The sequence below is a fragment of the Schistocerca nitens genome, chromosome 7 (assembly GCF_023898315.1).
Source record: "Schistocerca nitens isolate TAMUIC-IGC-003100 chromosome 7, iqSchNite1.1, whole genome shotgun sequence".
Lineage (NCBI taxonomy): Eukaryota > Metazoa > Arthropoda > Insecta > Orthoptera > Acrididae > Schistocerca > Schistocerca nitens.
In genome coordinates, this window is record NC_064620.1 from 244,176,236 (window position 1) to 244,204,077 (window position 27,842).

The 27,842-nt window shown below is 46.0% G+C and overlaps 1 protein-coding gene across 1 annotated transcript in view; it reads left to right on the forward strand.

Annotated features, from left to right (window-relative positions):
- Positions 1–27,842, forward strand: part of LOC126195555 (meteorin-like protein) — a 289,187-nt gene that overhangs the window by 254,395 nt on the left and 6,950 nt on the right. The window contains exon 2 of the mRNA XM_049934179.1: positions 13,665–14,095. Within this exon, the coding sequence (XP_049790136.1) occupies positions 13,665–14,095 (431 nt within the window). The remainder of the gene's footprint in view (positions 1–13,664; positions 14,096–27,842) is intronic.

Below are 27,842 nucleotides of genomic sequence, written 5' to 3' on the forward strand. Positions count from 1 at the left end.
CGGCACGACAGTAGTAGCTTAGGCGGCGAAGGCAAAACAAGGAGCGCAGTGCTCGATCTACAAAGCTTTTAATTTTGGCACTATCACGTGGAAGTTCGGGAGATGAGGAAGACTATGTTATTGGGAAGAGTACTTACTAAGCGCAAAGCAGTCTCAAAAATGTACTTACATCGTGAAAATGTAGCTTTAAGTAGTGGACGTGCGGCCGTTGTGTGACAAAGTTGTTAGTAGTTGCGATTTTATGAAAAAGTTATTCACTTCAAAGTACAATCACTAAAACATAAACTAAACTGTACCGTAATCAGGCAACTAAGAATAAGGTGGATTAGCCTATCTGCATTGCGGCGTGCGCCGTCCGCTATGGCCGAGCGGTTCTTCGCGCTTCAGTCCGGAACCGCGCCGCTGCTACAGTCGCAGGTTCGAATCCTGCCTCAGCATGTTTGTGTGTGATGTCCTTAGGTTGGTTAGGTTTAAGTAGTTATAAGTCTAGGGGTCTGATGACCTCTGATGTTAAGTCCCATAGTGCTCAGAGCCATTTGAACTTTTTTTTTAGCCTAATAGCGTGAGTTCAGCAACGTAAAGTGTGTGAGGCGGGTAAATACTTGTTCTTATCTGTCAGGCGGTGTGGGTGTAAGAAGGCAGCTCATTTTATTGGGTAAATCGGCACGAAGAGGCTTGTGCACTTATCTGCACTACGACTAGATACGAAATGAGTCTCCCGTAAAGGGCTGGAGCCATATGACAATTTTCGGCGTCTCTGAATGAACAAACGTAAACCAATCAACCTGTCAGCAGGATGTCCCGTTCTAAGTGTTAAGATGCTCTTAGCTTTACCTGACGTTTTTGGATTCTGCTATTGGTTGCTAGAATCATGTTATAAAGAGGCGAGAACTGTGGGCCGCAGTTTGACGACCACAGCCCTGTGCGATGCAGTGGGAAGTACTCTCCACCACGCACTTCCCAGTAGACGTAGAACCCACTTCGAGGAGCTGTAACGTCTCGGGCCTCGTCCTGTGGCAGGCGGCCTGAGGCAAGAATCCCTCTATGCCTGCACTTGCTGCCCGATGTAGGTTCAGACTGCCAGCAACGCGCCGACACAGGCAGCCGCCCTGCGCCGGCCAGCCGGGGTCATCAGCCTCGCCCTTTGAGGAGGCCGCCGCTGCCAGCGCCGTATCTCCTCATTAGCGCCGGACGCCAGTGTCCCCTAACGAGGGACACGGACCAGCACAGGGCAGGAGACGAGACCCCACCCCGCCACGCTAGACTCTTCTTCCTTTCTGGGCCTGCCCGGCTGTGTCCTCTACATTCCACAGCTGGGCACCGTCTGCCAAGGGGTCCCTATTGCCTGTGCGTATTGTGGCATGCTAACTCGAAGACGCCACATCAGCAAGTGACTGAATTCGCTGATGACGTATACAGAGGTTGTAGAGGGCACTTGGTAATTGCGTTTTACATAGGAACCAATGTCTGGAAACCTCAGCGAACGACGCTACAGAGCGTCAAAGTTATAAGCGCAGGCACCTGCAAATGTATGTATATACGGAGTGATTCCGTGATGATGATGCGAATTTTTAAGGAAAAATGTATAAATTTGATGTAAGGGTCCCAGTTTCGGAAAGAAAGGAGTTGAAAGTTAAGAGCGAAAATAATTCTGATACCTCTGACAGTGGAAAAGATGCACCAGTACTGTAGTTGTCAAGAATGTATGGTACGCAACTATCATAGGTGGTCGTACCGACCAAGAAAAGAAAAGCTATGAGCACTTGTTCATCTTCGATAGTGTGAAACCTCTCCTCTATTGAACAAGTGCTCACAGCTGCTCAGTTATGCATTTTAGAGCCCATGTTTGCTTGACAGGTTTTCCTTGACAGGTTTTCCTTGACAGGTTTTCCTTGACAGGTTTTCCTTGACAGGTTTTCCTTGACAGGTTTTCCTTGACAGGTTTTCCTTGACAGGTTTTCCTTGACAGGTTTTCCTTGACAGGTTTTCCTTGACAGGTTTTCCTTGACAGGTTTTCCTTGACAGGTTTTCCTTGACAGGTTTTCCTTGACAGGTTTTCCTTGACAGGTTTTCCTTGACAGGTTTTCCTTGACAGGTTTTCCACTGAAGAGGATTGTGACCAAACGTAAGACGGTGACAGGTGCAACAGTCTGTGCAGAACTGAATATCGCACTCGCGAACCTTACCAACATCCATAAAGACAAGATGGACAGCCGGCCAGTGTGGCCGACCGGTTCTAGCTGCTTCAGTCTGGAACCGCGCGACCGCTACGGTCACAGGTTCGAATCCTGCCTCGGGCATGGATGTGTGTGATGTCCTTGGGTTGCTTATGTTTAAGTAGTTCTAACTTCTAGGGGCTGATGACCTCAGATGTTGAGTCCCATAGTGCTCCAAGCCATGTGAACAATTTTGAACACGGACAACCAATAAGCTGGGAATTGCAGAGCAAGGAGGAATTCCAAAAGCACACATCAGTACTGCAAATGCCCATACAAGGAAATCCTTGTGCTGAAGCCGTGAAACGTGGACTATGGAGCAATGGAAGGAAGTCATTCGGGCGGATGACTCTCTTTGCAGACTTGCTTCCAACTTCTGCCGAAGTGTACATATCAAGAGTGAAACATGGCGCGGTTTCGGTGACGACTTAGCCGCGTGGGATTAGCCGAGCGCTCTTAGGCGCTGCAGTCACCGACTGTGCGGCTGGTCCCGGCGGAGGTTCGAGTCCTCCATCGGGCATGGGTGTGTGTGTGTGTGTGTGTTTATCCTTAGGATAATTTACGTTAAGAGGATTGTGACCAAAAGTAAGACGGTGACAGGTGCAACAGTCTGTGCAGAACTGAATATCGCACTCGCGAACCTTACCAACATCCATCAAGACAAGACGAAGGACAGCCGGCTTAGGGACTGATGACCTTAGCAGTTAAGTCCCATAAGATTTCACACACATTTGAACATTTTTTGAACATTTCGGTGACGACTTGGGCAACCATATCGTGGTAATCCATGGGCCCCAAGGTAACTCTGCAAGGTTGCCTTGTTGCCGACGATTCTGTGACCATTGTGACTGACCAGGTCCATTTCGTTGTAAAAGTTTGTCCCCTAATGTTGAGGCGGTGTTCGAATACGTCACGGCCCAATTTCACACAGCTCACGTAGTCCAGGACTGGTTTTGTGAGACCGACGATGAGCAGTCGCTTTTCCCCGGCTCACGCCAGCCACCAGATCTCATTATTATCGGGACACTGGTCTTCGGAGAGAAGAGTGCATTACTGCTATTGACATCGTTGCGTGAACTTCCCTGAAAATCATACGCGGCCTGCCTTTGTCCATTCCGAGATGACTGAAAGCTGTTTTGAATGCCAACGTTTTTTCTACTCCGTATTAGTCATGGTAATGCGTTCACGATATTTCCGTAGTTCTGTCCACGACCTGTATGTGCATGGCGTAACTGCCGGTGAGGGCATAGCAGGCGGCAGAACACTGTGCTGGTAGTCAGACGGGCAGACACGGTGGATTACAGTCGCTACTTGCAGCGGCGCCCCCCTTTGTAGTGAAGCCGACTGCGTGGTGATTTGCTGCGCCGCCTCTTGTCCTGTTCTTCACCCGGAGTCCTCAGGAGCCGCCGCTAGAATGCGACAGCTGTTGAGCGGAGGGCCCGCCGTGGCGCTTCTTGCCCGATCGTCGTTTCGCGGAAGATGATACGCCGTGCGCCACACCGGCACTTTTACGACAGTTCTTACTCCAGTAACGACCTCCTCGCCGCCAATATTCCTTTTAACGGCAGAGCATCCTCGGGCTGCCCTGAGGTGGGCTTCGCGTCTTCTTGCTCCGTAAGCAGCGGGTCGAGCAATTCCATCAATCACCGCACACCTGATCTGAGCCGCTGATCTTCTGAGGATATCCCGCCACAGGTGAAGACTAAGAGTCTGTGAGAGCTCAGTGGACGGGCATTTGCGGGGCTATGGAACGTGGTGACACTTCTGCGGAGCCCAAGACTCCCCAGCTAACTTCTTGCTTTCACATTCCGTGGCCTCGCCAACTCGCAACCAAGCTGTCACATTCCAATCTATCGCTTAATTTGTCTGAAGATGGAAAAACCAATCTGAAGCAGGTAAACGCCGAATAAATTATCATAAAAAAGTAACTGCTCGCAGTTTTGTCAGCCTTTGAACACATACAGGGTGTTCATAAATTAGTTATGCACAAGTAATCTTTAATTGTAAAAAGGATGGCCGAGCTCTGTGGCCGAGCGGTTCTAGGCGCCTCAGTCTGGAACCGCGCTGCTGCTACGGTCGCAGGTTCGAATCCTGCCTCGGGCATGGATGTGTGTGATGTCCATAGGTTAGTTAGGTTTAAGTACTTCTAAATCTAGGGGACTGGACTGATGACCTCAGATGTTAAGTCCCATAGTGCTTAGAGCCATTTGAACCACTTTTTTCTGTGAAAAGGATGAGTACCTCACAGAAAAGTTTGATACAGCATTGAATGCAATAAAGTTGTATTCCCGCTTAAAAATGTTAGTTCCCGACCTTCTCACTAGTTGGCATGCGCACCGAGGTCTGGGTGTTTCGCCAACGACATAGGCCGAAGACGGCCTCTCTCTCCAAACCAGTACGCCTATACGTGCGCAGTTCCGGTGTAACAGATATCAGATATATCGGACATAGACTACTGACGACGTTCGACGTAATAATTCAGTCTTTCTGTGACGTCGTTCCCACATACAAAACATGGTTTGGTTCAAAATGGCTCTGAGCACTATGGGACTTAAATCTATGGTGATCAGTCCCCTAGAACTTAGAACTACTTAAACCTAACTAACCTAAGGACAGCACACAACACCGTCATCACGAGGCAGAGAAAATCCCTGACACCCCCGGGAATCGAACCCGGGCGCGGGAAGCGAGAACGCTACCGCACGACCACGAGCTGCGGACAAAACATGGTTTGTGGGAAATGTTTTAAGTTGTAGGACTAGAAAGAAGAGTTCATGGCATTGTGAGGATGAAAAATACAACAGGGATAGATCTCGGAATCTATGGTACATTATTGGAAATTACAACTTTCGAATAACTTAAATATTTAATAACATTTAACTGAACGTTCGGTGACTTCTATTAAACTATGTATGTTCTGTTGCTGTCAAGCCATCACTCATGTCTACTTTATGCAGCGTGTCATCTGCAACCCAAGCAAAATCTTCATCGAAAATCTTATGTTGTGCCCTGCTGTAATTTTTTGTGGTTCCTGGCTGGATGAGGAGGCGGTGGTATGGTAGATGGGTGGTCTTTTTCCTCTCACTACAACACAAAATGCACACGTTGTTAAAATAAACTTTATTAACAATAACCAACTGAATACTTACCTTCGATGATATCCAAGCTGAAGCTCTGTGGTTAACAGCAATCAAGTTACATGTGCTAATACTTGAATCTTGTCCGTGTCCATATCACAGCTATATACAATGACTAACGTTCCCTCACAGCTGGCTAAGGTGCGAGGCGACTAATATCACCTTATAAGATTGGAGCACAGTGCGACGTATTGAGGAGAAATGCGAACTGAGTCCCGATGCTACGTACTGGGGTACAGAGATGTAGATGTATATTGAGACTGGTTGGCGGCGGCGGCGGCGGCGGCCTGTATGGTCGCTGCCCATGGGGCGTTACGTTGCGTAGCCTGGGGGCGTGTCTTGGTCTTCTCTTTTCATAGGCGCGCCTAGTTCAGCGTCTGCTATACGATCTTTATTAGTGCCGACCGGTGTGTTGGTGAAGGCGTACCCCAGCACACTTTAAGCTTAGATTATAATCTCAGGAAATTGTATGTTCAAGTGAGAAAGGTGGCGTATACTAATTTTGATGCTTTAAGTAATTATAGTGAATCGTTTTTGGCTTGTCTAAGCGAGGCTGCACAGTGGTTTTCGCAGTGAACTCGCATTCTGGAGGACGACGGTTCAAACCCCCGCACGGGCATCCAGATTTTTGTTTTCCGTGATTTTTCTAAATAGCTCCAGGCAAATGCCAGGATGGTTATTTTGAAAGCGGACGGCCGATTTCCTTCTCGCATCCTTCACACAATTCGTGCTTGTGTTCCGTCTCTAATGCGTTGATTTCTACGGAACGTTAAACTCAGTCTTCCTTCCTTCCTTCCGTCTTGGGTTACGGTAACTGTCCAAGAATTGTTACCTGCAGACTGATATTTCGATGCTAGTAGGCTAGTGATTCTGTTATTTGGGGTAGATGGCAAATGTTCAAAATGGTTCAAATGGCTCTGAGCACTATGGGACGTAACATCTGTGGTCATCAGTCCCCTAGAACTTAGAACTACTTAAACCTAACTAACCTAAAGACACCACACACATCCATGCCCGAGGCAGGATTCGAACCTGCGACCTTAGCGTTCGCGCGGTTCCAGACTGAAACGCGTAGAACCGCTCGGTCAGAACGTCTGGCTTGGCAGATTTACTGTATGCGTTTCGACTTCAGTGCCTTGGGTGTTCATAGTACTTTATTTTGAAAGTCATTTATCTTTTTCACACATATCCTAAACGACACTTACTGCAGGGTGCCATAGTCTGTTCTGCTGAATTTATTTGAAGTTGTCCACAGGGTTTGTAATCTTCATTTTTAATATCACCACGACTCACCTCAAGTATCTCATTTAACGTTTCTCTCTTCGTGTCATATATTCGTAAAACTCCTGTGGTTGTATCAGTAACAGGAAGGGCTATATTGCATTCGCCACGTTCTTCTCGAAGCAGGTACAGCTCATTCACAGGAATTCAACGTCGTGTTACTATCAAAAGTTGCAATAGCAGGCAAGTGTCTAAGCACATAAGTGTTGTAGCACACAACCCCCACCCACAAAAAAAACTGACGGAGGAGGTCAGTCTGAATGTGAGGAACTTGTTGGCCGATCTTTGGCAATGATGTTAGCTGACGATTTTCGGTGTCACTGTGGTCTCAGCCTTAGTGTACATTCAATGTTGGGCGAATAGGCTCGGATAAACCAGTTGCTTGACGCAAGTAGAATGAATTTTTCGTGCTAGAGCTTCGCCAGGAAAATAGTGATGACATAATTGGTCACACCAACGCGCAGCTAAGACGCCGATTCTCACTGCCCAGATCAAGAAAAGTCGCTTGCGGCGCGCGCGCGCACACACACACGCACACACACACGCACACACACACACGCACACACACACACGCACACACACACACACACACACACACACACACACACTCACACACACAGAGAGAGAGAGAGAGAGAGAGAGAGAGAGAGAGAGAGACTCTACAGTCTCACAGACGTTCACTGAGACAGTCGACGGTGGCGCGCCTTCTGGCGAGAGGACGAAGGCGGAGTCGCAGCAGACGGATTCCCAAACTCTGTCAGAGCAAACAGCCGCGGACATATGGCGGCGACGGGTCCTCAAACAGACGTTGAGCCTTCTGTCCTCTCAGACACACACCAGCCACCACACCTCACTGTGGAACGTCTCTGCCCTCTGTCCACTACGGGTCGCAGAATCCCATTCCAGAGCCGCACCCTGCGGAATCCTTAGAAAAACGACAGCATTGCACTGGACTTCTAGCGCTCACTCATCGTGACCCATACTTTCCCTCTCTTACACGTATCAAAAGTTTTTTTAACCTATAAATCGTCGTTAAGGAAACAGTACTCCCGTAAACGCTTTTACAGATTTTGAGGATGAAGGCCAGCTGACACACTTCTGTCAGCGCACCTGCTTCAGTGAGAGAGAATGACGAAATTTCAGTTGTATAGAAAGCATGACATACAGCTGTCGGTATTTCCTTTGTCATCGCTACCGATTTCGGTTAATTGCCTTCATCACAGGATCTCTGTACAGCAAAAATGTATGAAATAATCAAATATGCATAGAGGACAATCATTTACAGAAGAGATGGTATAACGTAATTCTAACAAACGTTGCACCTATTCACGTATCATGTCATACCATATGAATGTGACAGTCTCATTAGGACAGTTCCATCTGAACTGCTGGACATCAAAAGAACTACCACATACCTGTAATGAGGAGGTTGTCATGTGTGGGACGTGAAAGCACAGCTCTAAACGACCATTAGGTAATTGCAAACATGTAAAAGAGTCTTTCGTGCATTCAGCATCGATGGTTATTAAAAAGTTTCAAAAAAATTGGCTTTAAACATAAAAACAGTATATTATTAGGTGCGATCGGACCATAGCGGATCACGTAAAGCTATTATATTTCAGTCTTTCCGGAATTTACAAGGAGCTGGAGGGTGCTCTCGTGTGTGTGTGTGTGTGTGTGTGTGTGTGTGTGTGTGTGTGTGTGTTTTTTTTTTTTTTCTCCTTTCTGAGTCCACTTTGTCTCTGGGCTAGTCCTGACCTCATTATCTGACAGTACTTCGCATCGCATTTGCCAATTTTTTTTATGTATATGAGTTTCTGTTGAAAATGTATGATGCACGTACTTAAAGACTCATTACAAATCTTTTTGACCTACTGGATTAAGGGTAAGGGTGTGAGTTGTTCTATATACGTCGTAGTTTTGTGTTTGAAATTCGAAGATCTTAATTTTTTATTTAATTTTAGAAAGAAAATCCATCAGTCTCAAACAACGTTTTATTAGTCTTGTACAATAACGTAGCTACACTGAAATAACGAACAGTCACTTCGGTAGTCCTAAGATAAACTAAGAGGAATTTCGAACCTGTGGTGAATCTGGAGGGCCATATTTCGTGTTTATCGTATCTGGCACATTATTATCAGAATTGAGGTTGCTCATATTTTTAGTTTGGTGGAAGTATCCCGATACAAATAATTTTCGGATATTTCTGAGTCTGTGTCGTGTTCTACCATTGACAGATCGTTTTCGTCATGAGTAACTGCAGAGTCAGTCTTCAGAAAACATCGGCCGCATCATCTTCATAATTCCTTTAAAATAAGTAATTTGGTAGTTTTGGATTTATGAACGAAGTAATTTGATACAAATTCTTCTAAATAAACTCACGAAAATATCAATTTACGTTGTAGCGTAGTCAGGTAACTGAAAATGCCATTTAAAAGAATTTAAAGAATAAATTGGATTATCCGCCTGTAAAGTGCAATAGTGCGAATTCAGGGACATACGTCTGTGAGGCGGGTGAATATTTGCTCTTAACTGGAACATCTGTCTTTTGGGCGGTGTTGGTCTGGAATGGAAGAAAGTTTTCTTGGGTAAATCGGCACAACGAAACACGTCACCACTATTGCACCATGACTAAATATCAAATGAGATTCTTCTAGCCGGCTAGAAGCAAAGGGCGATTTTCAGCACCTTTGCCGCAACAAACGTGAACTATATCTGCCTGTCAGACGGATGTTCCGTTATAACAAGGGAACCGTACGAATTTCGCTCACCGATCTGATTCATACTGGCAGGGAGTGTAGGGCACGGCTAGGACTTCTAGATATGTAAACAGGAAGATACAATTCTCAACCGTTTTCGAGAAAATAGAGTTTGAAGATATTTGCGCATGCTTATGTTCTTTTTATGGTCGCAAATGTTCAAGCACTTCGTATCCGAGCGGGTAACCATCTAATACAAAGAGCACAAGGTCTGTAGATCGAATATCCCTTCTGGCATTTTTTTTCATTCCCACGTAATTCTGACAATGTCTATTAAGCATATGGACATTATCAATATTTAATCACTCATTGATTATTTTTGTATTATATATCCTGCAAAAAGAAGATGAAGTTTTCGTAAGGAGATCGGAAACAATAAAAGGATTCACAAGATCTTTGGATTAAATCAGTGTTGTTAGAATTACGTGGGAATGAAAAAAAATCGTGTATCGGCAGTGAGATTCGATAATTCGATCGCGCGCTTTTGAAACTTATTGCTTATCGCTCGGCTGTAGACTCCTGGCATACAAGCGACGACGCGTAAAGTTTTCAGAATCGATATTCGTGAAAATGACGCGGAATTGCGTGTTCTTGTGCACATATGTTGCAATGCTGGTCGTGTCCTACACATTAGGACCGTTGATATTTCTATCAGTATAAGGAATCCGATATATCGATATTTCAAAGGATATCGTCATTTGCCGTCGATATACCGAAAGAAGTATGTGCATATCGACGTATCGGCATATAAAAATATCACCTGCACATTGTAAATATACTGCCGATTTTAGAGCTGTATATTTTATTATTAGATTGGTTCAAATGGCTCTGAGCACTATGGGACTTAACATCTTAGGTCATCAGTCCCCTAGAACTTAGAACTACTTAAACCTAACTAACCTAAGGACATCACACACATCCATGCCCGAGGCAGGATTCGAACCTGCGACCGTAGCAGTCGCGCGGTTCCGGACTGAGCGCCTAGAACCGCTAGACCACCGCGGCCGGCTATTATTAGATATTTTGTACATAAACTAGGTAGCAGCCTACTTATCCACCTCAGAGCAAGAATTGAAAGGGAAACGTCGCGCCGGCCTGTATGGCTGTGCGGTTCTAGGCGCTTCAGTCTGGAACCACGCGACCACTGCGGTCGCAGGTTCGAATCCTGCCTCGGGCATGGATGTGTGTGATATCCTTAGGTTAGTTAGGTTTAAGTAGTTCTAAGTTCTAGGGAACTGATGACCTCAGATGTTAAGTCCCATAGTGCTTAGAGTCTTCTTTTTTTCTTTTTTAATAAAAGCTGTGTGATGGGTCCGTCGTTCCGTTTCGACACATACCGGATTTGTCCAGAGCAATTCAATGTTGACTTCCCAGTTTCTTCATTTCTGGAAACGCCAGTGACCTAGCAGCTGTGTAGTGTCAAAATTGCGTGGTGAAGTTAAATGTCGCAGTTTCTGTTGGTAGCGCCCATCACCGATTATGTCAGCATTTCCCCTCACACGCCTCCGCTTACCGCAAAGACCAGTCTTGCCATTTAGATTTTTGTTCATCAGTTTCACCAACTGATTTTGAAGAATGCCAATGTGAAGAAATAGCACACTAGAATTATGTTCTAATACAATTTCAAATATTTACCGAAAATAGTGAAAAATATAATATAAAATAAAAATATTGGCACTCAATGCTGCCATTCAGATATCGATATACCGGGGGAAAATGTTGTCGATATACGCCGATAATTATTTTATTTAACATAGTTAAATCGATATATACCTTGTGATCAAAAAGGCAGTATATATTTGAAAACTGAATAAATCACGAAATAATGTAGGTAGTTAGGTACAAATTGACACACATGCTTAGAATGACATGGGGTTTTATTAGAACCCAAAAAGTACAAAAGTTCACAAAATGTCCGACAGATGGCGCTTCATCTGATCAGAATAGCAATAATTAGCATAACAAAGTAAGACAAAGCAAAGATGATGTTATTTACAGGAAATGCTCAATATGTCCACCATCATTCCTCAACAATAGCTGTAGTCGAGGAATAATGTTGTGAACAGCACTGTAAAGCACGTCCGGAGTTATGGCGAGGCATTGGCGTCGGATGTTGTCTTTCTGCATCCCTAGAGATGTCGGTCGATCACGATACACTTCCGACTTCAGGTAACCCCAAAGCCAGTAATCGCACTGACTGAGGTCTGGGAACCTGGGAGGCCAAGCATGACGAAAGTGGCGGCTGAGCACACCATCATCACCAAACGACGCGCGCAAGAGATCTTTCACGCGTCTAGCAATATGGGGTGGAGCGCCATCGTGCATAAACATCGTACGTTCCAGCAGGTGTTTATCAGCCAGGCTGGAGATGATATTTCTGTAACATATCGTGAAAGGTGGCTACACTGAGCCACAGCGCCAGAGATCGCGCTAGAGAGTATTGTTCCGCCGCCTCCACTGGCAGTGATTATTGAGAACTCGTAGTGGGCAGTGCTTGGGGAGAGCTCGTGGTAGTCAGTGCTGAGATGTCGTAGTGAGTAGTGTTTGTTGAGATGAGCTAGTAGGCAGTGCTTGCTGAGATGTGATACTGAAAAGTTCTTGTTGAGATGTGATAGTAGCGAGTCGGTGTGGAGAGATTGTAATGTCTAGAGTGCCTTTCATCAATACAAATTAAGGTAACAAACTACTTTTCTTTTCTTTCTCATTATTTCAATGTCCTGAATAATGCGTCATTACAGGTTCAGTCAACAAAGCATCTGGCTTGTGTTCTTGTATTAGAGTGTAATTCTGGTTTTCTTGAGTAATTATGGTATTTCTATTTTCTTTAATTAATTCAGTATAAATGATATTTAAAATTTCTTCTGTTATTGAAGAAGAACCGTCCCAGATGCGTACGTTGAGTCATACTTCCACACACAGAACAGTTATACTTGTGCTTTGGTTTCGTAGGTTTTATAGTTGCTGGGGACTTAATTAATTAATTGTGTTAATGAAAATTTCCATTTCATTCTTTGTTGTTGTTCTATGCAGTCCGATTGCGTAATAATACTAGTCAGGGCCAACCGTTACGAGACTTCGTAACCGAACAGACAGCTACTGAAGCAAAAAATTAAAATTATTTGCATTTTATTTTAATTAAGCCCCCATGCAATCGGCGTACCTTTCACCCGTCACGGTAGCAGTTAGAAAACCAGAATCACGCATTTCCTGGAAGAAAAGAGGCCCGATAACGGTAGACGTGGTAAATCCAACCCATACCGTGACTTTCTCGTCGTGCAATGTCGTATTCACGACAGTTCTAGGATTTTCGGTAGCCCAAATTCTGCAGTTGTGGGCGTTGACCCTCGGAGCGTAAAATGAGCTTCGTCGGTCCACAACACGTTACTCAGCCAATCGTCACCTACCGCCATCTTTTGAAACGCCCACACCGCAAATGCCCTCCGCCTCACTAAATCGAAAGGTGACATTTCATGATGCCGATGGATTTTGTACGGATAGCATCGAAGGGTACGCCTCAGTGCCAACCAAACAGTAGTGTACGGAATGCCAGTGCGACGTGCGACTGCACGAGCGCTGACTTCCCCGTGCATAGACGAACCCGCTACAGCCTCCATTTCTTCCTGAACTGTCTCAGCAGCATTACGCCTTGTGCTCGGTCGGCCACTACGGGGTCTATCGTCCAAACAACCCGTGGCTTCGAACTTCGAAATCATTCTCGCCACAGCTGCATTTGTCAACGGACCTTTACCCGTTCGAATTCCCTTCCTATGGCGATAGGATCGTAACACTGAACTAGCACATTCCCCATTCTGGTAATACAGCTTCACTAAAAGCGCCTTTTCAGGTAACGTCAACATGCTGCGACTGCTGCGGCATCTGATTCTCTCTCTCTCATTACAGCTCCTTTTATACACGATTGTCATGCGCAGTCACTGACGTTTAGCTGTCCAACACCATCTGTCGGACATTTTGTGAACTTTGTTTTTTTTTTTTTTGGTTGTAGTGAAACCCCATGTCATTCCAAGCAAGTGTGTCAATTTTTACCTCTCTATCTACATTATTCCGTGGTTTATTAAGTTTTCAAATTTATAGTGACTTTTTGATAACCCGGTAGATACAGCAGTATATGGATATTTTATCAGCAGTCCTACTACACGCCGACTGTACGAATGTAATCGATGAGAGAAATTCGTACGGTCCCCTTGTACGAGGTAGCAATGACCCTCGCTGAGGAGCGAGTAGTGACGGGCTGTGTTCGGTGTCGTTCACAGCGGGCTGTCGGGCAGCGGCGGCTCCCGGCTGGTGACGCCGGTGTACCTGCGGTGCCGCGAGGGCGCGGTGCGCTGGTCCTACCCCCGGGGCGCGCTGCGCGTCGTGCTGCGGCTCGGCGGCGGCCGCGAGTTCCGCGGCTGCATCAGGGCGCAGCCGGGCCACGACCGCGACCACGACCATGGGCGCAACCAGAGCCGGCAGTTCGCGGGCGCGCGCGTCTTCCTGGAGGGCGAGCGCTCGCTGGCGCCGCTGCTCGTGCCCGGCGAGACGCGCGCGGCGCGCTGCTTCAACAGCCGCGGGGGCCGCGCCGCGCTCTACGTCGAGGCCGACCCGCCGCCCCCGGGCGCGCCGCCCCCGCGCGCCGCCGCCGCCTTCGTCTACGACCTGCAGCCGCTGCCGCGCGGCGCCGCCGCCTACGACCCCTTCGAAGGTCAGTCCCCCAGCCACTACTCCCCTAACTGACGCCTCTTCACTAACAAGAGGGCAGTCACAAAGTCGCCCTACATCTACATCTACTTCCCACACATGAAGCAACCAATGAGGCAAAAACGTATAACATACACTACTGCTACACCAAGAAGAAATGCAGATGATAAACGGGTATTCACTGGACAAATACATTATACTAAAACTGACATGTGATTACATTTCCACGCAATTTGGGTGCATAGATCCTGAGAAATCAGTACCTAGAACCACCACCTCTGGCCGTAATAACGGCCTTGATACGCCTGGGCATTGAGTCAAACACAGCTTGGATGGCGTGTACAGGTACAGCTGCCCATGTAGCTTCAACACGATACCACAGTTCATCGAGAGTAGTGACTGGCGTATTGTGACGAGCCAGTTGTTGGCCCCATTCACCAGACGTTTTCAGTTGGTGAGTGATCTGGAGAATGTGCTGCCCAGGGCAGCAGTCGAACATTTTCTGTATCCAGAAAGGCTCGTACAGGACCTGCAACATGCGGCCGTGCATTATCCTGCTGAAATGCAGGGATCGAATTAAGGGTAGAGCCACGGGTCGTAACACATCTGAAATGTAACATCCACTGTTCAAAGTGGGGTCAATGCGAACAAGAGGTGACAGACACGTGTAACCAATGGCACCCCATACCATCACGCCGGGTGATATGCCAGTATACCGATGACGAATACACAATTCCAATGTGCGTTCACCGCGATGTCGCCAAACTCGGATGCGAGCATCATGGTGCTGTAAGCAGAACCTGGATTCATCGGAAAAAATGACGTTTTCCCATTCCCGCACCATCGCAGGCGCTCCTCTCTGAGATGCAGAGTCAAGAGTAACCGCAGCCGTGGTCTCCGAGCTGATAGTACATGGTGCTCCAAACGTCGTCGAACTGTTCGTGCAGACGATTGTTGTGTTGCAAACGTCCCCATCTGTTCACTCAGGGATCGAGACGTGGCTGCACGATCCGTTACAGCCATGCGGATAAGATGTCTGTCATCTCGACTGCTAGTGATACGAGGCCGTTGGGATCCAGCACGGCGTTCCGTATTACCCTCCTGAACCCACCGATTCCATATTCTGCTAACAGTCATTGGATCTAGACCATCGCGAGCAGCAATGTCGCCATACGATAAACCGCAGTCGCGATAGGTTACAATCCGACCTTTATCAAAGTCGGAAACGTGATGGTACGCATTTCTCCTCCTTACACGAGGCATCACAACGTTTGACCAGGCAACGCCGGTCAACTGCTGTTATTGTATGGAAATCTGTTGGAATCTTTCCTCATGGCAGCTGGTTCTAGGTGTCGCCACCGGCGCCAACCTTGTGTGAATGCTCTGAAAAGCTAATCATTTACGTATCACAGCATCTTCTTCCTGTCGGTTAAATTTCGCGTCTATAGCACGTCACCTTCGTGGTGTAGCAATTTTAATGACCAGTAGTGTAGATCCCGCACTTGGTATGGTACATTTCTCACGATCCGTGGTCCATACCCAGAACACCTCAGCCGAACAACCATGTGCACTTGCGGACAACTAGGAACTCCTGAATATTTTACTCTACACCGTGACACACACACACACACACACACGCACGTGCGACCCCGAAATGAGTACGACCACACAGGACAAATTCTACGACAGCTGGGCGATTGGAGCATACCGGAGCCAATGAGATGTACGGGCCCTGCAACGGACTTGTGAGATCAAATTAGTTGGCTTCTCCGCCACACTTCGCGAAATCTCGGCTCCTGCACAACCCACGAGAAATCAATATTTAATTAAAAAGGTAGCCACTGAAGGTCTTAATTTTGTTGTGTGCATTCAAGAAGTTACATGCATTTAAGCACGCAGTCAAGAGTTATCAAATGCGTCTGATACAGTTACTTGCTCCTCGCCGGAGAGTGCTGCTATCATTCGCAAGACCTGCGGTGTCACATGCTGTGACATACGCTCCATGGCCTTTCTTTCTTGTCAGCGTCGGAGCATATTGAATGACGTAATCGATAATGTCACGTACGTTACACAAGTTATACAAACAAAAACAAAGGCGTATACAAATAAGCGCAAACATACAACAACGTGAACAGGTTACGTGGAAAGACAGGCACAAACACAGAAATACACTCATATCCTGGAATAGATACAAACAGGGCGATTAACATCCAGATCTAGATATAAGGTACGACTAAATCGAGGAACACAGAAATGGATCAACTATCATTTTAATATACGTTGAAACATCTTGAATAATAAGTGTAATTTAAACAATGTAATTGTTATTAGGCTTGGTTGAAATAATACCTGCAATGAAAATTGTGTAATTGGTTATTAAACTTAGATAAGGTTTTAAATCACAGACAACACAAACATCGTGCGCATATCTAGAAATAAGGAAGTCGAAGATGTACAAATAATTTACCAGTTATGCCCTTCTGTAAAGTACGTACGATCGATAACAAATGTAATATAAGGGTAATATGCCTGTGCACACAAATTCAACCAATGAGTATAAAGATATTTTTACTATACCTCGAATCTGATAGGCTTCATGATTTGCCGAGCCATCACACACGAGATACCTAGATGGTGGGATCTGTAATACAAATCTACAGATTTTCCTGTTATCTGTTATTTTACCTTCTTAAATGCGAGATTTATGTTATTTCACATTTTTTTCCGAATTTGTTAAACATCATAAAGTGATTATACGTCATAACCCCTTTCCATTTTTGTAAATTTCCATCTTTTGTTCATAAACCGGTAATATTAAGATTTTCATTTCCTAATTACATTCAAGTCTATGTGTATTTAAAGCTTCGGTATTATTTATCCTGATTACCAACAAGAAACATCAAATAAGTTTCACATTTCGTATATGTGAAAATAAGGCCTTTCTTAGTAACTAGATGGCAGACCATTTGTAAATGGTAGCAGAAAATAAATAAATAAGTAAATAAATGAATAAAAAGTCACAGAAGTCGAGGGGCAATCAAAAAATAACGCAACACATTTTTTCTGCCAATTTAGATTGAAAACAATGTGGTACTTTTTGTGAGGCATCGTGGAATATTCCCGCTAGAGACCCGATAGTTTCATAAAGTTCCGATAGGTGGCAGCACTATACGTAGCCTTCAGAATGGCGTCTATAACGGAGCTGCGTTCCCTGCAGAGAGCGTTCATTGAGTTTCTTTTTGGCGGAAAACCAGAGTATTATAGGAATTAACAGACCATTCTAGAATGTCGACGGGGACCTGGCGGTGAAATAAAAGCACAGTGAATCTTTGGCGTAGCGCCTGTTAGCATCGCAACAAGGTCGAACAACCCGTCCGATGTCCGGCGTGCCGGCCGACCGCGCACACCCGTGGCTACTGCCGCGCTGGGAAGTGCAGACACTCTCATTCGAGCTAATGACAAACACCTCGCTGCTTCTGGTGCCACTGCTGACGGACTCGTCCACCAGCTGAGGTATTGAACGGTGTGCGTCCGCTGAGTTCCTCGCTGCCAAGCAGAAGACGGAGCAACGAAGGACCATCTGTGCAGAATTGCATGTGCGTTACAAGACACGAGGTTCACTATGAAATCCTCACAGGCGATGAAATACCTGTTTATCAGTTCGAACCGACAGTAATCAGTGGGGTTGCGTCACACCACCTTCACTCTCAACAAAACGTTAAAAGTGCACCCTCAGGCGGTAAAGTCATGGCGACGGTTTTCTGGGACACTGCACCATGAGGGAAGACGTCAAACAGAATAACCCTTCATAGATCAACTCAGATTGTGCTACCTTCAGAAAGCTGAAGAAACGGCGTCAGTTAGTTCGTCGCAAAAAAAAAAAAAAAAAAACAAAAAAAAGAGCTCTCTGCTCGCCCGAGAGGAACTCAAAACTTCATTTGACTGATCTTCTTGATCCACCTTATGACGAAGACCTCGCACCTTCCAAGTTCCATCCGTTTGGCCCAATGAAGGATGCGCTCCGCCAGAAGCAGTACGTGGACGTTGCGAAGACGTTTGCTCCGATGTCGACCAGCAGAGTGGAACCGTGCATTATGTTGGTGTAAAGCAGTGGCATTGAACGGAGATCATGTTGAAAAATAGCGTTTGGTAGTCAAGAGTGGAGATTAATATGGTGTATTGCAATTCTGAATGAAACCAACCTGCTTTCAGAAAAATGTTCCACTACTCCTACAGCGCATATTAATCATCACACGTTACTAATAGACTTCATTGTTGGCTGTGTGTGATATACTACTTCAATGATATTGAGGGCACGTGAACTTTATATACGCAAGTCATATTGCGAATAGGGAGGACGGAAGGAACTGTCTTGCAGATGTAAGACAGTAGACCACGTAAAAAAAAGAGGCGGTTCGCACCATTGCGGTAGTTCCCCGTATTGTGTAAAAGCAGCCGGTCGCTATTCCTGGCGAGCCCAGTTCTTGCGCCGTATCTTTCTGTACTCCTGGTAGATCGGCACTCGGGGTAGGCGGGACTTAGCTGGACGGGAGACGAGTGCTGGGAATACAGACGGGCAGACGTGCTCGGAAAAGTTGTCCAGCCGCTAGGCCGGACCGTGCAACTCCTGCCGACTGTGGGAACCGAGCTCCACGCGGCATCAGCAGCTCCTCTACCGTGCTGGCCATTTAGCTAGCTTCTTCACTCCTCCACGTGCGTAAAGAAATGTACAAAATCCTGCTTTTTTCTAAAGGCTTGTACATATCCTTGGCTGCGGCCCTGTACAAAGTGTTTCAGAACATTTATCTGATTCCGCAACTACGGAGTATCCCAGAAGGAATGGTCAGTATTCGGGGATATGACAAGAACGATCATTCGAAACGAGAAAGTACAGTAAATATGGACTTTAAAACGCGTACCTAAAAGAGCTAAGAGTTCTTCATCGAAGACGAAGAAACGGTCCTAACTCTTCAGGTATGTAGTTTAGTGCCAATCTTTACTAGACCTTTTCGCTTCGAATGATCGTCCCAAGGACGTCTTGTGCATCTCCTACTTGAATGAGTAATAGAAAGTTGGGGTGAATTTTAACTTAACCCGCAGGACTACAAAAATTCTTTTCAACAGAACTTTCCGAGTTTATATTCAGGAACATACAACCTTGGCGTTCGTTGTACAATGACGTTTACGATCGTAGTTCCGACTTGCTATTCGCAAACCTCAGCTGCGCCCTCCAGCGACCGCTCGACAAACATCATGATCATAGTCGAACACGTCCCATACTTCTCCGAGCACATCAGAAGTTGTTATATTCACAGCTATCGGTATGCGACGTAGCTGTTAGCCCGAAGTTGCTGGGTGAAGAGGCACGCACGGGGAGTCTCACAGAAATACGCACAAACAAAACTTCACACACTTTGAGATCAGGCATAACAGCATAATCGAAGGAAAGCTCATTTCTCAGCAAGCTGGTTTTCAGTCTGGAAAATCGTGCTGCAGTCGGATACTGAAAACCAGCCATCTCTGTGAGCATAGTTTCGAACAGGGTTAAATGACTGGAGTTGCCTTTGTCTATTTAACACCTGCCTACGACACTGTTAACCACTATAAGTTGCTGAAGAAAATTTACCATCTTGCTAGTGATTAGCGATTAACATTCCTCATAGCGACTCTCCTGCAGAATAGAAGAGTTCAGCTCTCTGTCGAGGATAAGAAGAGCAGATGACGCATATAAAAGAAAGGCTCACCTCAAGGCAGTATGCCCGGTATTGTGCTTTTTAACCTTTAAACCAGCCGCACCATTATAGAACGCTTTAGGCATTTCATCTACGCTGATGGTACAACAGTGGCCGCCTAAGATAAAGGGAAAAGTTGACTCCATATTTATATACACCTGGCCCTCAGTATGTGGTCATTCATCTAAAGCCAAATCCCAATAAGACCCAGATGTGCGCATTTCACATACGGAATAGAGAAGTCGGGCGCGAACTGGACGTCACATGACAAGACGGACGATTTCCACATCTTCCAACAGCTGTACATCATCACAGAAACATTGTCATAACACCATACTGGAGGACAGTGACAGAACAATGTTTTGAGGAAGTCACAGCCGCCATCTGAGGAGCTAGTTCTCACGAGCTGGAAACTTCTGCTCTTCATTTGTGTGTGTTAGCTGCAGGGAACGGCTCACGTGTGTGGAGTGCACCTGCTCTCACCAATAGTGAATGAGACTGTCTGAATAAGCCAACACCAGTCGACAACCTCTCCTCCATTGTTGGAGTAGTTCACCCAATATCAGAATGGCTATCGCTGTCTTTGAGGAGCAGTCGTGTACTGCACGATCATCAAGTTTTAGTCTGTCCACCGAAATTCAGAAAGAGCTTCATCGCTAGGACTCAACCACTGGAGGAAATAGCGAGTCTAACTGCGTCACCAGATAGAAGAACAAGCTGCCTCCAGATATCGTTGCAAAGGAAGAGCTAGTCTTACGTAATGATGCACTCTGTCCTGTTTGGAGACCAATCAGTCGTCTTAGGATGGGCGTCCCCGGTTGCAAGACCAACATGCAAAAATGGGGCACCTTTCCATCTGAAGGTAACGCGTCCTGCGAGTGTAGAGCAATACAAAGTACGGGCTACTTGCTCATAGTTCCTCTATTGGACAACCTTGCACGACACAGGACGTGACCGAGGCAAATAACAAGGTCATTGGAGTGCCTGCCTTCTGGAAAAGCTGGCCGGACAAGGAAATGAACGAGGCGGCCTTGGAGGCCAATGATGCAATACCAGATCCGAGCGCACCTTAAACTGTAGGGACTGCAGTGCCCTGCTCACGACGGAAACAAAGGCGCACAGTTGTAGCTGAAATTTCGCCTGTTGAAACGAAAAACGCGAAACATCTTTTGTTGGTGTGTTAACTCGACTCGGCGCAAGTGTGGTAATGAACTAGCGAGCCTAGATAGGTGCTGCAGGGAGCCCTCTACATGCAAGCGTATGAACTGGCAGCTTACAACTGCGCCAAAGTAAGCTTTTCGTCTCTAAACTCAAGTTTAAAGCCACCGTCAGTTTCTATCTTTATTCATATAAAAGATTATCTTCTTCAAACCCCTACGTAATACAAATCGTACTAATTTCCATATATGATGCACAGCATGTTACTAGTTTCTTTATCCTTGTTATTGTTTCGCACTAGCGGACAAGACGTAGAAGGACTGAAAAATGAAACACCTGTCCCTTAGTGGCAAATTAGTGGTGTCGACTGGACATAAGCTGTACCTGGCTTCCGTCCCTAAAGCCGCCATTTGTTTCAGCTTTATTCTTACTGAAGCCAACATACGGGCTTGTTTCCGTGGCGTATGAACCCTATCACCTTTTGCGCGATTTCTTCTTCGAAGCCAGCTACAAAGTTGTCTGATTCTTTCTGCTAGCTCATCTGTGGCCGTAAAGCTATAGCACAATGGAGCAAATTGTGTCTGAGCTCACTACTGTGATAAAAGAACATTTATTTAATCACTTGACTTTGACTATAGCACACATGACATGAAAGTAGTCGGCAGCTAATGTCTTTAATTCCTCTGTAATTGCACTTTTATGTTATTACGTTCTGTTTTAACTAAACAAACACTGTTTTTAGCCTTGTTTCACAATTTATTATTAATGTTATTGCACAACGTAGGTTTCGGGTTACAAGCCCATCTTCAAGTGCATTACTCTGTTTTGGTAATCTTCTGATCCTAATCGTAATGGGCCAGTTACGGCATATAAATTAATCTGTCGCATGATTACAAAGGAGTAAACCCCCTGAGTCTTACAAGGGGAGGCCGCCAATTGTGAAATTCAGATTCGATTCATACTGCGCATAATAAAAGCTCATGGCCAGAGGTGTAATGTGGCAAAGCACCAGGATGCACTTCTCAGCCGTTGTCGAGGAAATCGACAGTTAAAAGAAACCGTTGCGATGAAATACTCTCTACGGTTAATAATTTTCTACAGCGTCGTGGCGCAGCGGTAAGCGCTCGGGTTCGTAATCCGAAGGTCGCCGGATCGAATCTCGCGCCATGCAATTTTTTTTAATTATTACTTTTTTGTAATTCAAACATTAATGAATTGCTTATGCACGTTGGTGAAGGCGGATCGCTCTCCAATTGTACCGCCTCCATTTTTCCGTTTGTTTAACAGGGTGTACCAAAGCTCTCACGTCCGCACTGATTTTCGACGATGTTATAAGTTGCGCTAGGGACCGCATCTACGTTCTTTCGAAGTTAGCAGGGAACTACGCTGTTATGCGGCGGCTCGTTTCGGCCCATTCAACATCTGTTCAAGTGTAACGAGCGAGTAACGGAGTTTATATTTCATACCTGCCGCAGCAAATTTGTGTTCGTGGGGTCTCTATTCTAATTCGAACGTTTGACTTACGCTATACGTATTCGTTTCGGAATATCGTTTCTACGTCTTCCGTTAACTATACGTGGTTTACATTATGAAGACAATTAATAACATTTGTGAAATACAACTTTGTTTGCGGAAAACATAATGATGTTCGAAGTCGCCAGTTTTTCCACGACAAACGACTTTCAACAACTTATTATATGCATAATTGTTGCAACTGATTACCGAGAATTATATATATATATATATATATATATATATCAGTGCGGACGTGAGAGCTTTGGTACACCCTGTTAAACAAACGGAAAAATGGAAGCGGTACAATTGGAGAGCGATCCGCCTTCATCAAGATGCATAAGCAATTCATTAATAGTTTATATATATATTACAAAAAACTAATAATAAAAAGTTGCATGGCGCGAGATTCGATCCGGTCACCTTCGGGTTACGAGCCCGAGCGCTTACCGCTGCGCCACGACGCTGAAGAAGATTAATAATCGTAGGGAGTATTTCACCGCAACGGTTACTTTTAACTGTCTATTTTCTCGACAACGGCTGAGAAGTGCATCTTGGTGCTTTGCGACATTACACCTCTGGCCATGAGCTTTTATTATGCGCAGTATGAATCGAATCTGAATTTCACAATTGGCGGCCTCCCCTTGTTAGCATTTAATATCGCATTCCTAACAGAAATGGACATAGAAGATAAATTAGAAAGATTTGATGGACTGGAACAATTTAAAGAACTTTCAGAACTTAAGTAAGAAAGGAAAGCGTAATCAGGTTCTTCGAAACGATGGCGGTTTTAACATATGGGAGTGAGTCGTGGGCTGTAACAAAATGAAGTGAGGAAAGATTATAAATGACGGAGATCAAATACCTAAGAAAAGTAACTGGGTGCACACTGTCCGACAGTAGGATGAACGCTGACATCGGAGAAGATGGATGGATTGTTGCGGTAAAGGGAGCAAACTAAGAGGTCTTCGGTCCCTCAGTCCTTTGTCTGTCAAGCCGGGAATAGTCCCCAGAGAGGAAGGATACAAAAGGCAAACCCCAATTAACATGATTGTACCAGAGAATCAAGAAAACCGAGATACAGAAGCGGATAGACGTGGGAGAGGGATAAAAGGGTGAAGGTGGGAGAGTTGGCCCGCCCAGAATGCAAATGGAGGACCCTGTGCCACGTCATACGACGGGAGGCGCACCCCTTGCAACCGACCGGTGCGTCCACACCCTTCATTACTACAAGGAAACCGGCAAAAGCCGGTAAGTTGATAAAATCTCAGGAAAGAGAACGACGAGTCGAGAGAGTAAACTAGCGGCAGACGTAAACGAATGTGTGATCAGCATGTTCACTTAAGTTGGCTAAGTGAGATAGCCACGTCAACTGGTCATCGAAGAGCCGTCCCAAAAAGGGATAAAACGACACAACATTGAGCAATTGGTCGTCAAGGTAGAGATCTGGCTGTGGGTGGACAGTATGACGTCGACAGGAGTGCGCGACTTAACGTTTTGTCAGCTGAAAACCGGAAGCCATGGGCGAGAACCCAGGACTGCGCCATTCGTATGACACCCTGCAGTCGGCATTCAGCAACAAAAAAAAAAAAAGGTTCAAATGGCTCTAAGTACTATGGGACTTAACATCGGAGGTCCTCAGTCCCCTAGACTTAGAACTACTTAAACCTAACTAAGGACAGCACACACATCCATGCCCGGGGCAGGATTCGAACCTGCGACCGTAGCAGCAGCGCGGTTTCGGACTGAAGCGCCTAGAACCGTTCGGCCACAGCGGCCGGCGTGCAGCAACGACGACAGTTTAGGAGTAATAGCAAATGCAAAACTCGTCAGCATACAGGAGTAAAAAAACTTAAATGGACAGAATAAGGAGTACAGGAACAAGTACGGAAGACGACAGAATACCAAATTTAATGAATTATTACCCATTGGTCAGAATATTGTTTGGAAGACCGAGGAGGAGGTGGAAAGGCAAATAATTTCAACTGAAAGCACATCAAAGGCAAACGCCTAATACACGCAGGAAGAAGAAGAAGAAACAGCCTAGCAGAAAAAATTGCTTCATTTCACAAATTCATCACGGCTCTGGACTAATATGCAATAAAACGCCAAAGAAACTGGTATAGGCATGATTATTTAAATACAGAGACATGCAAAAAGGCAGAATACGGCGCTGCGGTCGGCAACGCCTGTATAAGACAACAAGTGTCTGGCGCAGTTGTTAGAGCGGTTACTGCTGCCACAATGTCATGTACCAAGATTCAAGCGAATTTGAACGTGGTGTTACGGTAGGCGCACGCGCGGTGGGACACAGCATCTCAGAGGTAGCGATGAAGTGAGGATTTTCCCGTACGACTGCTTCTAGGGTATTACCGCGAATATCAAGAATCCGGTGAAACATCAAATCTCAGACATCGCAGGGGCCGGAAAAACATCCTGCAAGAACGGGATCAACGACGACTGAAGAAAACAGTTCAACGTGACAGAAGTGCAACACTTCCGCAAATTTCCGCAGATTTCGATGCTGGGTGGTCAACAAGTGTCAGTGTGGGAACCGTTCGACGAAACATCATCGATATGTGTTTTCGGAGCCGAAGGCTCACTTGTGTTCCCTTAATGACTGCACGACATAAAGCCTTGGCCCGTCAGCACCGACATTGGAGTGTTGATGACTGGAAACATGTCTGGTTGGACGAGTCTCGTTTCAAATTGTATCGAGCAGATGGATTTGTTCGGGTATGGAGACAACGTCATGAATCAATGGACGCTGCATGTCAGCAGAGGACTATTAAAGCTGGTGGAGACTCTGTAATGGTGTGGGGCGTGTGCAGTTGGAGTGATATGGGACACCTGATACATGTAGAGACCACTCTGACAGTTTACAGGTACATAAGCATCCTGTTCGATCACCTGCATCCATTCAAGTCCATTGTGCATTCCGGCGGACTTGGGCAATTCCAGCAGGACAATGAGACACCACAAACGTCCACAATTGCTACAGAGTGGCTCCAGAAACTCTATTCTGGGTATAAACACTTCCGCTGGCCACCAAACTCCCCACGCATGAACATTATTGAGCGTATCTGGGATGCCTTGCAACGTGCTCTTCATAAGAAATCTTCACCTCCTCGTACTGCTCTCGGATTTATGGACAGCCCTGGAGAATTCATGGTGTCCATTCCATCCAGCACTACTTCAGACATTAGTCGAGTCCATACCACGTCGTGTTGCGGCACTTCTGCGTGCATCGCGGGGTGCCTACTCGATATTAGGCAGGTGTACCAGTTACTTAGGATTTTCAGTGTATAAGGGGGAAGAAAGGTCGTTTCGCTCCGTCGTGGCAATGGCTGCGTCGGTCGGGATAAACTGCATTTTGTAGGTCTGCAGACTCGTACGCCATTCTCGCGCTTAATTTGCTGTGCTTCGCGCCCGAAGCCTGTGCTAGCGGGTGCGTGGCCCTGGCAGCAGTGCGGGCGCCCGTGGCTGTGGAGAGGGCAAAAACGCGACTTGGTGCACAGGCGACAAACAGGCATACATACGGTAGGTACGGCTGTGCCCAACTCTGCCTCGCTTCCCACGGCGTTCACTCAGCGCGCTCTGCGTAAACTGTTTACCCAGGACAGGACGCCTGCCGCCGCCGCCGCCCATGCCGTGTACCCAAACACACTGACTAGCAGCACTGTGTCCCGCAATACGACGTGCCTCCCTTGTCTCTAGCCCTCAATGAATATCCCTCGCGCCTGTGGAGAGTAAATTCCTGTAGAAGCGGCGGAAGTTGATCTGTGTACGCGAGTCGTGCTCGGGTATCCAGTCGAAAACGGAATTACCCTCTAAAGGCGAATTTCCGGTTCAACTGTAAAGAGCTCAGTGTCCGCTACACTCATAGGCAGTAAGTTATCTCGGATGGAGAATCAGCGACAGGTGCAGAAGTAACTTCGGGTGCAGAAGTAACTTCGGGTGTACCCCAGGAAAGTGTGTTAGAACCCTAGCTGTTCGTGCTGGATGTTAACGACCTTGCAGAAAGTATTAATTGTAACCTCAGACTTTTCACAGACGATACTGTTGCCTATAATGAAGTACTGTCTGACAGAAACTGCACAAGTATTCAGTCCGATTTTGATGAGATTTCCAAGTAGTTAAAGTATTGGCAACTTGCTTAAATGTTTAGAAATGTAAAACTAGCTTCCCAAAAGTAGACATTTCAACGTTTCTAAAGCTGTCCGAGTTGATTGTTGATGTGATTGTGAAGTGGAAAGGGGAGAGAAAAGGAGCAGCTAAATCAACACCAGGCAGACCTTCTGTGCTGATCGGCACTGACCGTCGGGCATTGTGGGGGTGGTTGAAGGTAATGGCTTGAAATCAGCCAGAGGAATCGTGCGTGAGTTCCAAAGTGCTACTACAATGATCATGCGTAGGGAGCTGGATGGGATACAATGGTCGAGAATATTCTCCTAAACCACACATTTCTATAGCCAGTGCTTGAGGTGAGGTAAAGAGCGACGCCACTGGACAGTAGATGACTCGAAACGAATGATTTGGAGTGATGAACCACGCTACACCCTGCGGCAATCCGATGGAATGGTTTGGGGTCGGCAAATGCCTGGATTACGATACCTCCCATTACGTGGAGTGTGGAAGAGCTTGTGTACGCTATGGCGATGTTTTTCGAGTGTAGGGTGTAGACTCCTTAGTCCACTTCAGTAAACGCTAAATGCGGAAGGATATTAAAATTTTACTGAGTACAGTAGAGGGACTGTTCGGAGACGATGCTTGATTGTATCAGCATGGCAATGCATCCTGTCATGAAGCAGCATCTGTGAAGCAACGGTTTGTCAACAGTAACTTCCCTGGAATGGGTTGGCTTGTCCAGAGTTCCGACCTTAACCCAATGGAAGACATTTGGGAAGAGTCAGAACGTTGACTTCGCTCCAGACCTCAGCGTCCAACGCCCTGCCTTTCCTGGTTTCGGCTCTTGAGAAGGAATGGGCTGCCATTCCTCCAGAGACAGTCAGAAACCGAACTGAAAAGTCCCCGGTAGAGTTCAGGTTGGCATAAAGAGGAATGGTGATCACACCCGTATTAATGTCCACGAACAGGTGTCTGGATACCTTTGATCAGATAATGTACTTCAAGTTTCCTTTCTTCTGACAAATCGACCAATTTCTGCGGACTCCCACTACAAGCTCGATTTTTTGGTGCACCTTCCCTCATTCTTATATTGCTTAACATTTGAAGGGCTTATTTCAGTAGTGGTACAAGTCCATTTTTGTTCGTTCTGAGATACAGAGTCATAAAGTTAAATGAGCGCTGAAAAATCTGCAGTTCAGATACCAGAAATATACATGAATA